The 15,269-nt window shown below is 32.5% G+C and overlaps 1 protein-coding gene across 4 annotated transcripts in view; it reads left to right on the forward strand.

The window, feature by feature from the left end:
* Positions 1 to 15,267, forward strand: part of LOC121410103 — a 54,935-nt gene extending 39,668 nt beyond the window's left edge. For 2 of the 4 annotated variants that reach the window (XM_041601974.1, XM_041601977.1), the window contains 10 exons: positions 145 to 301; positions 690 to 790; positions 1,147 to 1,295; positions 1,956 to 2,126; positions 2,712 to 2,807; positions 3,905 to 4,018; positions 4,856 to 4,985; positions 7,379 to 7,423; positions 10,934 to 11,124; positions 12,275 to 15,267. In XM_041601974.1, the coding sequence (XP_041457908.1) occupies positions 145 to 301; positions 690 to 790; positions 1,147 to 1,295; positions 1,956 to 2,126; positions 2,712 to 2,807; positions 3,905 to 4,018; positions 4,856 to 4,985; positions 7,379 to 7,423; positions 10,934 to 11,124; positions 12,275 to 12,406 (1,286 nt within the window). In that variant the 3' untranslated portion in view covers positions 12,407 to 15,267. Of the gene's footprint in view, positions 1 to 144; positions 302 to 689; positions 791 to 1,146; positions 1,296 to 1,955; positions 2,127 to 2,711; positions 2,808 to 3,904; positions 4,019 to 4,855; positions 4,986 to 5,730; positions 5,761 to 7,378; positions 7,424 to 10,933; positions 11,125 to 12,274 lie in introns of all 4 variants that reach the window. The other 2 variants (XM_041601975.1, XM_041601976.1) reach the window with 2 other exon arrangements.
* The last annotated feature ends 2 nt before the right edge of the window (positions 15,268 to 15,269 follow it).

Genomic DNA, 15,269 nt, shown 5'->3' on the forward strand with positions numbered 1-15,269 from the left:
CAAAAAGGTTGATTATTTAATGGAATTTCTCAGATGTAATATTGCTATAATTTGCTTTTGAATATATATGAACTTGATAGTATACTTGATGTTTATTATGGAATTTTATATTGATATTTTGTTTCCCATTAATTGATTGATCAGAGATCACAGCATTACGATCTAAGCTAGCAGAGATGAATGAAGAAGCTATGACCAAGGAAGAAGACATTAGAAATAAAGTCAAAGCTGAATATGATGCTCTAGTTCAGAATCTATTCTATAGTGCATTTGCACTCAAACAACAATTTGATGAATTTGGGTGAGTACAATGATCATGTTTAATGTCTGCACTATTAATGTTATGTTTACCACTTCTACTTCACTATCAACATACTTTGTTTTATTTTTAATTTGTTTAAATGTTATTTATTTTGTTTCCCATACCTCATAGTACTTCTGTCAATTCTTTCTTGTGGTATGGATACATATTTATACAGTTTTACTGTTTTATTGAACTGTTTTCCTATAAACTCCCTAGTACTATGTCTTGATTGGTAGGGTACATTATCAATTTTGAAATTAAGATGCTTTATTTTCTGATATCTCTGTATTTACAAAACATCAGCTTAATTCAGTGCTTTGAATATAATAAATGTGAATATATTACATTTCCAATGTATCTTGTGTTGAATGTTTTCTTGATCCAGGTTGCGTCTTCACAAAGAGGCTTCAGACATCGTAAGCCAGGTACGACAGGAAGCTGTCATGGCCATGTCAAAGTTCAAAAAGAAAACAGCTGGATCTGGATGTAAGTAATATTGTCTCTGTCACTAAGAATGTGTAAAGTTCATTGAATGAAGAATAAAAAGACCTCAAACTGATAAGAAAAAGTACATTCATTTTTTATCAATCTTGATAATTAAGCTTTCTTTCCAAACTTGAAAAAAAAATAAATGAAAATGGATTTGGAACAAATGTCTATATTATATTCAAACTTATTTTTCAGATTGAACATGTGATCCAGTTCTTGAGGTGCAAGTCATGTCTTAACCTGAATCTTTATATTCTTCAGATTGTCTTATTCTTAAAGATAAGCTTCATTCAAATTTAAACCAATGAAATGTAATAATCGTATAATTCATTGTTTGGAACTGTTCCCCACAGCTGATGAAGGACTGCAGTTAAATCTAAAACGAGCTACAGAGCTTCATGAAGTTAGAAAAGAGAATAATGCTTTAACTAGGAGACTTGTGAAGATGAAGAGCTTCAATGGATGGAAAACAACTAAACTTAGAGAGCATTATAACGCATTGGTTAGTTAGATTTGATATTTCCTTATTCTTATTGATTTTATATATTGTAATTTATTTAATTTCATAGATGGTTTATCTGTAAGTTGATGTGATAACAGTAAAACGAATGAGAACATTTGATCAAGGTAGAGTGTTAAAAAGTATACTTTTGAGTGCATTCATTTTGTTTCAAGATTCATTGAGTAACAGTTACTAGTTCAGCCCAGTTTAGTATTGAGCAACTTAAATATAACAATCATCATGTCCTAAAGAGAGATAAAAGATTAAACAAAATTGACAATAAAAAAAAGGAAATTAACATTCTGCACTTTACAGAAGACAAGTTGGTTGTTTTTTTCATGCATTTATTTTGATATATATTGTTGAATAGGTTGGAAACTATTTTTCTATAATAATAAGATATTTGGAATGTGAAGTTGTGGTACCATAGTCATAACCCCTATCACATCAAAGGGAAATGTCTTTATTCAGGGTAAATCAAACACAGAGTCTCATTCTGCCATGTTTCTTTACTTTCTTTTTTGTTTCTGACATGTTTTTACTCTAATCATATATTAATCAATTGTAAATATTTTCATTTTTCATGATTTTTTTTTATAAAAACAAAGTTCTTTAAAAACAAACAGGCATAACCCTTCTGTCTATGTGATATTGGTATAGGTTGGTCAGTTACAGCACGACCTAGACCGAAGTAAGCGGGACTACTTGGAAATCAAAATGGGTGCAAATGAAGAAGTCATTCTTTTACGTCAACAAGTGATGGCGCTACGTAAGGCTTTGTCAACTTCTGAGAAGGAACGGGAGGCAACCAAGAAAGTTCTTGACAAAGAGGTAAGTTTTCTAAGAATTATTTGCATTATCTTGTCACATTATCATCCAAATTTGAAGCACAGGTATTTTTTTTTAACATTGAAAAATGATAAGAATTTTAAAAAATAGATGAAAATTCTCATTTTTTTTTAATCGGGGTCATACAAATGAATGATCCATTTGTTAATACTATCAAACATAAATGTAAGTCTGTTGAATACTATATATGAAAAGTTACAATCAGTTGTAGCTATTAAGAGTATTTGTCAATGTTTTAGGCAAAGATTATATGATATTAAATCTACAATCTATATAACTGATCAAATTAGAGATTACCCAATAGAACACACATGACCTTCTCATATTCTCAACTATAATAAATAAAGTAAATGATAGCATTATAGTGAGTGAAACAATGCCAAACAGTACTGAAGGTCTTGCTCAAATGTAATTCAATAACATGTTTGTGATATTAGCAAAGGTTTTATTGATTCTTCAATGCACTTTTTCAGATAAATCAAAAAAAAATTTGTTGCCTCTATATATGACATCTCATTCATTTGATTCCTATAATTCAAATCTAATATCTTGACTTTTTTATCATAGATGCGGATCAAAGAAGAGCGTAAACATCGTGAGGAGCAGGAAGCAAGAAACCAGCGACAGATGGAGCTTGCTAGGGCTGCAACCTTAGATCGTCTGGTAAACAAAAAAAATCTTTTTGATCAGATTCTATTCATTTTATTTATTCCAGGCTTGTAGTGATGAAAAATGTAATAAATGTATGTATCCAGGGAGCATTTTATTGCAAATGTTTGCAGACCACAACACATGAATTGTATATTGATAGAAAAGATATAAAATTATGCAGATTGTTCGCATTTTTATCCATTTATTTTCAGTATAAAAGCAATATTGACTGGCCTTGGGGCGATACGACATATATCGCCCAAACTCTATTTATATCGCCCAAGTCGTAAACGAGGTTGATATCAATTTAGTGAGGGCGATATATGTCCTTTCGCCCCCAGGCCAGTCAATATTGTTATTATTAACCAAATCAGACATCTAGAGCATAAATCGTTAAATCTTAGATATTTATTACAGTTAAAAAATGGGAATCTATTTTGTCATGTTGAGCAGACTGGGCCTCTGAATTTTATCATTGTGACGTAATTGAAATGACGCGTCCCTGGCCTGGGGACGCAGTATCCAACATTGTCTCACCTTGATTATTATTGTGACGTAAGCACTGCACGGTTCAAGGACGTGTACAAAAATGCGTAGAATACCCGGATGTTAGCGCTGCCTTTTATTGCCCTCTACATTTCCATGCATTTTCTCATTGACATTTCTAAGCGGGCAATAAATTGGGCCTGTGGATAAACAATTGGAAATATATTGACCGGCCATTTGATCCCAGTCTTAAGCAGGCAACAATGTATTAAAGTTGCCCTGCTCAGATGTCTGATACGGTTAATAATAAACAATAACATTACACTGAATAATGAAACTAATATATTTTAATAGAGCACAATTTTATCGATATTTCTTTAATGATTTGATGTTTTTACTAGAGAACAAATAAAATTTGCAATACTATGTTTTTTACAATGGTTGCTTATAATACAGATGATATTGATGTATGGAAAGGCTATATCAATCAAGTTGAATTGGAAGGCTTTATAATCCAGTCATCCCATTCATGCATTGGATTCAATATTATTTTTTCAATTTGTATCATTTCACTGGTTGAGAATCATCATGATATTCATTTATGATTTGTTTTGTTTATTCAGATGGAAGAAATAGAAGAGAAGGCAGCAAAGCTTGAAATAATGGAAGAGGACTTGGATAAGACTAGTCGTCTTTATCACACAACCCAAGAAAAAACTCGCAAAGAAGTTACACAGGTATGACAGAAAACACATTTCATTTTCTGACCAGTACTTTCTTTTTTTTCTTGATTTTTTTCTTATTAAATTATATTCCTTATATTTATTCCTTAATCCTTTCCTCTTTTAATGTATTGGATAAAATATACATAGAATCAAATAGATATCGTAAATATGATCCCTGACGCCTATCCTTTGTCAAGGATTGAGATAGATTTGCTAGGTCTCCTCTGTAGCTATTTTTCATGTGCTGTCATTGTGAACAAATATAAAGAATTCTTGACAAGAAAAGCAGATTTTTATTTCTATTCAATTCAAAATGGTGAATTAAGACATAAGAGAAAGATGTGATGCAGCCAAAAGCTGAATATAAGTGTACAATTCAAAATGGATACAAACACGTAATGAGATGATAAAGATACGCAAGTGCAAATAATTGCTACTAGTGATACATGGATATAAAGTAATGAAAATCAAATGCTGCAAAAAAAAGTCAAATCATATGTGGCATGAAATATTGCAGCTTAGAAATTAGCAGATAACAGTCTGACAAAGTCCTAAGAGTGTACTATTTTAAAGACTATGTAAGTTCAATTTATTGTAATTTAGCATTGATGCAGTAAGAAGTCAGACCTTTAAAACACACTTAATATCCTGGAAAAAATCTCTGTCCATTTGGACATTGTTCTTTTCACATGGCTCCATTTATGGTTTAATAGGTAAGCACATGTTAAAATCACTCAAGTATAGGAATCAATTTCCTATATAAATAAAATATACCAGTGTCATATTTCAAATAAATGCATTGTGTGAATCTAACCTAATTGAATTTTACTAATCTTGTGTATGCTGCAGGTGAAATCTCGATTACAGCATGAGCGTAATATGAAACTAGATGCTTTCAATAGAGTTGATGAACTACAGACTCAAGTTTATGACTATGAGTATGCTGTATCAAGTATGTCACGCCCTTTCACATCTATGAGTAAGTCTTTGGTTTATCTTCTTCAATGTCCTTTAGTTTCAATAGTTTTCAATAAATCTTTCACATATTTTTTAGTTTCAAAACCCAAACATTCATCAAAGTAAAATCCAATAATGATGTAGTTTATATTGCTATTTTGCTTGCACACATTGAATAGGAGTAGAAAATACCAAGATTACCGTAGCTGCTTTAACGAACAATTGTTTTCTTATTCTTTGCTTTGTGATACTTTTTCACTCCTGGATGAGAGTGATTTTTCAATACCTGATTCTGATTGATTCAACCGAGTCCTGTTTATTTTCTTTTTCTTTTGGTGATTGGGTTTCCAATGAATGATGTTTACTTTTTGTTTTGTTTTGTGTTTACATTAATCATTCTTATTCATTAATGTTTGGTTTTTTTTTGTATGTTTATTACCTACCCATGTTTGTATCAAATATATTGAGTTATTGACAAAAATACTTGCATGTAAAGTAGGCTAGCATATTAAATTGTATACTCTTTCATTCATTTTGAGTGTGCCTATATTCAAACCAACATTTAAAAAATTCATAAACATTTTATTTGAAAATCATTTAAAAATTGATTTATACATATTCCATGCTTTAAGTTTATCCCATTCTATATGTAAAAAAAATAATATGAAGCTATCATTACATCCCATTTGAGTGAAACAATGGTTTCCATTGCATGTGTATTCCTTCTCTTACATTTGGGTCTATACCGCATGATATCTGTCATTCAGGTTTTTTCACATCAACAAATCGTTTACCACGTAAGTATTGTGTCCTTCTTAATGTAGAGATCTCGCTTGAGCTTCACGCATTCATTAATATCTCACATTCATTGAGCACACTGCCAATATCTGCTGCACATAAAATCCTTCATCTAGAGTAGCTTGTGTAATTGTGTGGTTGCTACTAAGGGTCAAAAGGTTAGACCTGCTTGGCTCAATAAATAAAACAATTGTATTCTTATTTATTCATGTCAAATGCATAGCATTATCAATCAAAGATCAAAGTAGGAGTTAATGTACACGGCATCATGATATTTTGATTGGGGAGGTAGGTGATGATTGAAGGGTTTTATCATATTGTTTCTTACTTGAATTACAGGGGTATTATAGAGTTACATGATGGTCGTAGACCAGACCTCTCCTTTTTATACTCTTTCGTTATTCTTGTTTTCCTCCTCTCTTTCCTAATTATTTCACTACCCTGAAAATCATATGGTGACAACCCCCTTACCCCATTTTTAGTGACATCCTTCGTTTTTATTTAGAAATGTTGAATCAGAATGTAATTCTCTGTATATTAGAGAAGGGCATTGTATCATTAATGATATTTGTATGATTCAGATTAGATATAGATGTATTACACTTTACAGGAATAAAGACAAATATTGTTGGCAATAATCATCAAATTAACTGCAGTTTTATCTTTTTGTTATGAAATATTTGAAATAATGTTTCAAATAATAACATTATTTCAGATCTATTGAACATAATTTTTCATTCTGGTTTTATTGTCTCACCTGCATAGCAGAGTGAGAATAGGGACCATAGGTGCCGCTTTTCAGGCGGCGGTGACGCCAACATAAAAGCTTAACCAAAGGTTAAGTTTTTGAAATGACAGCATAACTTAGAAAGTATATGGACCTAGTTAATTAAACTTGGACATATTACTGAACATCCTGCCTGAGCTTCAGGTCACGTGACCAAGGTCAAAGGTCTTTGAACTTTGGCCAAGTTGGGGGTATTTGTTGAATTACTATCATAACTTTGAAAGTTTATGGATCTGATTCATAAAACTTGGACATAAGAGTAATCAAGTATTACTGAACATCCTGTGCAAGTTTCAGGTCACATGATCAAGGTCAAAGTTCATTTTAGGTCAATAAACTTTGGCCATGTTTGGGGTATTTGTTGAATAACCATCATATCTCTGTAAGTGCATTGGTCTAGTTCATAACACTTGGACATAAAAGTAATCAAGCATCACTGATCATCTCATGCTAGTTTTAGGTCACATGACCAATGTCAAAGGTCATTTTTAGGTCAATGAACTTTGGCCATTTTGGAAGATTTTATTAGATTGCTGTCATTACTTTCAAAGTTTATAGATATAGTTTATAAAATGTGGATATGGGGGTAATCAAGTATCACTGACGAGTCTTACATGTAGGTCGCATGATCAAGATCAAATGTCATTTATTGTCAAACATATTATTGTATCATATGAATTGTGTTTTTTGTGAATAATTATGTTATTGTAGTTTTCAAAGTCAGCGCTGCTGCTATATTGAATCGCGTTATGCAGGTGAGACTGCCAGAGGCGCTCCACTTTTGATGTTTTTTGTAATCTACTTTCTCTTTTTATATTTTATTATGTTAGTCTATAAAGATTCCATACAAGGCACTCCAGTACAGATTGTTAAAGGTAGAATGGTTTGAAAGTCTTGTAGTGGATGGAATAAATTTACTGTAATTGATTCAAAAGATGTATTGGAGTTATAGTGATCATGAATTTTTTTTCTACTCCCCCCACTTTTTCCCTCCCACTTGTAAACTTGTGTCTATTTGTTGGTTAATTACAGAGGGAAAGAATTTTCAATTTGTTGTGCAATGTGTCATTTACTCTTGAACTTCTTGAAGAAAAAGAAAGAATTAGCTTTGGAGATTGCAGCTTTTGTTCATTAGAAGGATTTGATTACATTGATGTACTTTGAATGCAAAATAAGTGTAATTGAGGATTTATTGTTTCAAAAGAATTTCTTGATTTGCCTATGAATTATTGCTTCATTTCAAATTGTGCTGTGTATTTTTGTATATTTAGCGATTGACATCTTAGTTGCGGAGTGTGCATTCTCTTTTAGTGATTGCTCTTTGATTTTATTGTCACTATTGCATTGAAAATGAGAATTGCTTTTATGAATTGCAGTTCCATTCTTTTTATACATACGTAGTAATGATAATTTTTTTTACAGAACTGAATTTCCATGAGATGCAGTCACACTGACCCTGCTAATAAAATATTTATAGATTTTAATCTAGAAATAAATTAATGCTAACCCATTTTAACTCTATATAGAATAGAATAGAATTTTTGACACCATATCACATTGCTTTTATTGATTAGAAATCGTCATCATCTTTGTTGGTGTAGTATATCTTGATATTGAGCCAAGATGTATGAAAGTTGTTTGAGAAAAAATCTGATTCAAGGAAGATCATTATATTTTTTGTTTGATTTTATTTGAGATAAATCAAACACATATTAGAAAATCTATGATAGCTGTATTAATCATCATGTTAAAACAAGTGTCAAGTTTCCTTTCACTCAACACAAATTTAAATCATCTATTCACCTTAGATACAGTTATTCTTTATAACCAAAGTATCAATGACTGTGCTTTCATTGCAAAGCAGAGCAAATGCTAAGGGAAATTGGAAGTTTTATCACAGATTGGATGGATGGGTGGATGGGTGGGTGGATGGATGGATGGATGGGTGGGTGGATGGGTGGGTGGATGGATGGATGGATGGATGAATGGATGGATGGATGGATAGATGGATGGGAGGATGGGTGGATGGATGGATGGGTGGGTGAATGGTGGGATGGATGGATGGATGGATGGACGGACGGACGGACGGATGGATGGGTGGGTGGATGGATGGATGGATGGACGGACGGACGAATGGATGGATGGGAGGATGGATGGATGGGAGGATGGATGGATGGGAGGATGGATGGATGGATAGATGGTTGGATGGATGGATGGATGGGTGGGTGGATGGGTGGGTGGATGAATGGATGGATGGATGGATGGATAGATGGATGGGAGGATGGGTGGATAGATGGATGGATGGATGGGTGGGTGGATGGGTGGGTGGATGGATGGATGGATGGATGGACGGACGGACGGATGGATGGATGGATGGGAGGATGGGTGGATGGATGGATGGATGGATGGGTGGGTGGGTGAATGGTGGGATGGACGGATGGATGGATGGACGGACGGACGGATGGATGGATGGATGGGTGGGTGGATGGATGGATGGACGGACGGACGAATGGATGGATGGGAGGATGGATGGATGGGAGGATGGATGGATGGGAGGATGGATGGATGGATGGATAGATGGTTGGATGGATGGATGGATGGGTGGGTGGATGGGTGGGTGGATGAATGGATGGATGGATGGATAGATGGATAGATGGATGGGAGGATGGGTGGATAGATGGATGGATGGATGGGTGGGTGGATGGGTGGGTGGGTGGATGGATGGATGGGTGGATGGGTGGGTGGATGGATGGATGGATGAATGGATAGATGGATGGGAGGATGGGTGGGTGGATGGATGGATAGATGGGAGGATGGATGGATGGGAGGATGGATGGATGGGAGGATGGATGGGAGGATGGATGGATGGGAGGATGGATGGATGGATAGATGGTTGGATGGATGGAATGATGGATGGATGGATGGGTGGGTGGATGGATGGATGGGTGGATGGGAGGATGGGTGGATAGATGGATGGATAGATGGGAGGATGGATGGATGGGAGGATGGATGGGAGGATGGATGGATGGATGGGAGGATGGATGGATGGATGGGAGGATGGATGAATGGGAGGATGGATGGATGGATAGATGGTTGGATGGATGGATGGATGGGTGGGTGGGTGGGTTGATGGATGGATGGATGGGTGGATGAATGGATGGATGGATGGGAGGATGGGTGGATAGATGGATGGATAGATGGGAGGATGGATGGATAGATGGGAGGATGGATGGATAGATGGGAGGATGGATGGATGGATGGATGGATAGATGGGAGGATGGATGGATGGATAGAAATTATCAGTATCTTATCGAAATTGCTCAGAACTGACAGACCTCCAAAATAGGCAAACACACATAAACCAATTTAAGCAGAAACTTTTCACCAGACACAGTATTGTTGAAGCCATTTGAAGGCTCTACTGAAAAGCTTTGTTCCCCCATCAGTGATGTGTAATTATGACCTTTGTATTATTCACTTGTTATTTTTCTCCCATGAAAATAAAATTCATTGATCATACCATATACTAACATATCTGCTAACACTATATATTGCTAAATATAATCTAAATAATTTCCATCACAATGTATACCACATAGTTCTAACCAATATATTTGTAATATCATGCAAAATTCCTAAATCACTAATATTGTGAGACATAGTTTATTTAATTTTTATGTACTCATCATTATAAATATGTCACTTTATAACTTTATAGTAACCTTTTATTCATTAATTTCTTGTGCTAGTACAAGAAAATTCTCAACCATGTGATATGAATTGATTGATTATAAAGTAGTTATCTGGTAAATGATATCTCAGATTTATCATTGTTATGTTGACAACTGCTGTTTATTTTTATATATACTTTTTTTTTATTTGGGATGAAAATTGAATTGACTTCTCCAAACCTGATGTCATGAAAATGTATCCACTTCGAGTATTACATTGAACATTTTATCAAACCTGCAATATTGATTTTCAGTTCTATAAATAATATATAGCCAACAGTCTAAGGACTACCATAAATGTTGACACATATTTGAATAATCGCACTTGATTTTACATTACTCTAGACTTGAATGATATAGCATGTGTAATTGAAATTGTGTTTGACATCCCTTTTATTTGATTATACCAAATTGATATGAAAATCATGAACTGCAATCATTGTATTGATAAGTATGTAACATCTACCATTTAAGGCTAGAGAATACAAATGGTTTCTTCCATGATCCTCCCAATGAAATAAAAAAAAATTACAGTTAGGTGTCCTTTAATATTTTATTTTAGAAAGAAATTGGTGCAGGTATAGATTATAGTCATCTGTCAAAAAGTCAAAACATTTGATTGATTTTATATTATCCCATTATATTTTTGACCAGCTATGAGATCCAAGTCATCTGGTAATGGTTCGGAGCGCCAGTCAAAGAGTCGAAACACCATGACACCAGCACCCTCTACCACTACTACTGCTGGAGGGTTAACTTCCTTTCCTCCTAACTATAGATCTATTACTCCTGATCCTTACCAGCCTAATAATGAGAGAGATCGTATGACACAAAGACCTAAAACAGTAAGTCTCATTAAATCAGTAATTCATTTTGTATTCAAGGAATTATCCATTAAAGTGGAAGTTTACCCTGACAATAAGTTTGTTGTAAAAATGCAACAAAAACATGATAAAAAATACTGATGAAGGTCTGAAAAAAAATCCATCAGAGATTAAGAAAATTATTAGAATTGATTTGTGACATCATTTATGAACAGCTGCCCTATATGTTATTTAATATGAAATAAATGGATTTCAATTTTTTTATTGTGGTGACTAAATTTTTGTTTCTTTTCAGGAGCTGGTTTCAAATGATTTGTCAGTTGATATACTGAAATTACAATGAAAAAAAAATATTTTTTGGGGGAGAAAAAAGTGACATTTACTTTGTACTGCATGATGTTAGAAAACTGCTTGCATATGACAACACAAATTTAATGAAAATTAAATTTCTAATAACTTTGATGGATTTTCCTCAAACCTTCACCAATATTTTTAAATAGTTTTTCTGCTATTTTTACCATACCTCCATACAAAGAGAAACAAGCTTCATCAATGGCGATATGAAACGATAAATATCCATAGTAATTACCATGGGTTATGGTATTTATAGGTATTTTGTGCATTAGGATACAGGCACTTTATACACTTTCTAGATTATTAGATATTATGTTTTGAGGGGAATAACCTAACAGCTTTAGTAACAAAAGGAAGAAAATAGACAAGTGAATTACAATGAGACCTTCATTATGGACTTCCTGTCTTCAGAGGTCATATTTCATGTGATTCTTTGCAACATATCTTACGGAACCTGTTTACATAGACAACTTTATATGTCTCCTTCTGGGCCATCTTTATCTGCAGCTCATTCTACAAGGCAGAGTCAATTTGTAGGCTCCAAATATAAAAAGGTCTACTTTATCACTTATTAAGGCCATCTTCAATGTGGAATGTCCATTAGACTTTGAAATAGTATTATAAGACGTTGAAATAACATTGTAAGACGTTGTAATAACATGATTGTAATTTTAACGATTTAAGCTCTAATTTCATGTTCTAATTTTTCCATGTGACTTGATATTTTTAATACAGTGCTGCAAATCTGTTAATTTTCTATCATCATTGAGTGAATAAGATTCTCCTTTTACTCTATAATTTTTCTTTATAATTACAGGTTGGGACAAGGTTACGTAATCGTATCGCTGAGCAGCTTATGACAGATCTAACACCTGATAGACATGAGACTATCATGCAGCTACAGGCCATAGAACAACAACAAAACATCAATACTAAATATAAAGTCTAAAAATATCAACCATTTTAGATTTTATGTCTTCAATAAATGTGACTGAATTCTTCGAACCTCTAATATTTAAAAATTCTTTGATTCAACAAATTAGTATTGTATTGTCTCTTTGTATCACCATAAACAGGTTCGCACACACCAAAGCATATCTTTTATATCTATAACTTCTGTCTTTAGTGAGATATATTATGAGGATTTGTCTTTCAAAGGAGGTTTGGCAGGGTCTTATTTTATTTCGGTCCAATATTTCTTTTTTTTTCACATTCAGTTTTCAGGTTCATTTTTTAAAATCAGTTTTAAAAGATTGTTGATAAGTGGACATACACTTGAGTCTACCAAAGTCAAATCTCTTAGACCCTCAGAAATCTGTTTTACTGTAATAAAAAAGATAATACTGCATGCTTTCCATATTCTAGTCTGATAAATTGCCTTGGATAAGTATTATCGTACTTATAGAATGTTGACTAATTATGCAGATTTATGCAAAATTGTGTGGTAACTTATTTTTTACTTAGTATTATTCCCATCTCATTTATGATTTTAAGAATGGAGTAATGTTCAACTTTGGTGGAAAAAAATGCTTATAATGAGACCATGATATACAACCCTAGTAATGTAACAAAAAAAATACTCAAGACTTGTTGGCATCACCTTGTATTATATTTATTGCATTTTAAAAGTATTTGCTATAATGAACATTATATAATGTAATTACTGTTGAGAAATTTAAATGGGTATTTGTGTGTTAGCTTTATTGAATGTGTGAACTTCAGTTAATCATTTAAATGTGATGTATGATGTGTATTCATATGACATTCCAAGGTTAAACATCATTAACACTGCATTTCAGCTCCGTCCATTATGAAGACATTATGTGGTATATCTCGATTGTTATTACTTTGTATGTAAGATATCACAAATGAAAAACTAAAGCATCCTTCAATCAAGTGAAGGTATTCCGAACTTCCAAGATTTAAACAGAGAACAAAACAAGAAGTTTTTTTCTGTGGATACATATTATATTATTGTGCCTTTCATCTAATCACTGTCATGACTTGCAGCCTTTGAATTGAATTCAATTATGCAAATTTAAACATGTTCATAAATATATATGTTTAAGTGTATGTTAAAACTAGTAAAATCTTTGCACAATCAATATATTTCCTTTGGTTTTTATTTGAACAAAGCCTGTCTTCATCATAGCAAATTAAATAAATCATGAATGATTTTACAAATCTATTATTTGAATTTTCTTCAAGAGATAAGAAATATTCCAAAAAATGTTTTGTTGCTGTTTATACTTATATACTTGATTTATACAAATCTATTTTAAAAAATGGTTTAATGAATGTGTATGTGTATATATGGGAAGTATTTTATATGAAAATGTTTATTCCTCATTGAATGCTCAATAATTGAGTATTTGATGCAATTGATTTTATTATATGATTGGAAAGACATAATGACAGCAGCTGAATAGCATGACTTATTTATCCCCATAACAAAGAAAAATGTATTCATTGTGTTGAATTAGGATTATAGTACACACTGAAGCAAGAAAAGTAGCAAAGAGTTTTTCATTAGATGCAAAGTTTATTTTTGTTATCATGTTAGTCATTACAATGAAACTTTGATCTTGACTTGTTACATTTGTTTGTTTTCCAACATTGATACAAGAATAATAAAATACAAACATTGTTATGATTATTCACCATTGTATAAACAGTTGCATTGTATCTTAAAAGCTGTATAAACATTGTTATCTATAATTCTTTATAATTTGCATCCATGTCTGCCAACTTAAGATGTGTGTGATGATTAAAAGAACATATACATGTATGATATATTTTTTTTAGTATTGATGATACCTTGTCTAATTAATTTCTTGTCATTTTGAACAATCTTTCAATCATGTAATTATTACTAAAAATGTTTTACTAAGTCCATTTCCTCTGTTTGCTGTGTTGTATGAAAATATTTGTAAATAGAAATATTGTTTGTGTGTAAAAAAAGGGTATATATTTATTTTTACAAGGAATACAGAGAACAAAAGAATCATTGTACTATATATTTGATGTGAAATAAATCATGAGATTAAGTAATACACATTCAGTGAGTTCTGTTTACATTTTTACTGAAAATTTAAGGTGTTATTTTTTCAAAGTACAGATCAGAAACATAAATACTATATCCCTGTTTTAGATCTTAGTTTCTATTTTAGTATTTTTGGTTACTTGCTGTGCATTAAACCTTTAAAGTTCCTGTGTTTTTCTCTTAATATCTATTTTCTTATCTCTTCACGTCAAAGCTCTTCCTTCCCCCTCATTAATTTTAATTTTCTTTCTACCCTTTAATTCCTTTAGCCTTTGACCCCTCTTCAAATGAAAATAATCATAATTATTTGGAAGTTTTAATTTCATACAATATATAATTACTTCTTTAATTCAACCACCAATAGGCTAACAAATACAAAAGATTATGTCCTGCTTTTTCACACAGTTTCAGTAGTTTGGAGTTTAAAGTTTACACAAACAGTTACTTTAAGTGTCTAGAATCAGTCATGCATACATACTCTTCAATCTTCTTCAAAAGAGGATGTCATTAAAATGCATCATTGTCTATTTGAAAATATAGAATAGTATAATGACATGTTTTTTCTTAATGTTTGAGGGATCCGTAAAATATGTTTATTTAAAAAAGGTGAATATTAGTAGCAATATTACTGTACAATATTTCCATTAATAAAAACACATCAAATGTGTAAGATTATATGTATCAGGAAAAGAAGAATATAAAAAGTGAAAGAAGTTGCGGGAAAACTTAGGAGGAGGAGTACAAAGTATGAAGGGAATAACAAATTATG

Source organism: Lytechinus variegatus, chromosome 3 (genome assembly GCF_018143015.1).
Source record: "Lytechinus variegatus isolate NC3 chromosome 3, Lvar_3.0, whole genome shotgun sequence".
NCBI classification, from domain to species: Eukaryota; Metazoa; Echinodermata; class Echinoidea; order Temnopleuroida; family Toxopneustidae; genus Lytechinus; species Lytechinus variegatus.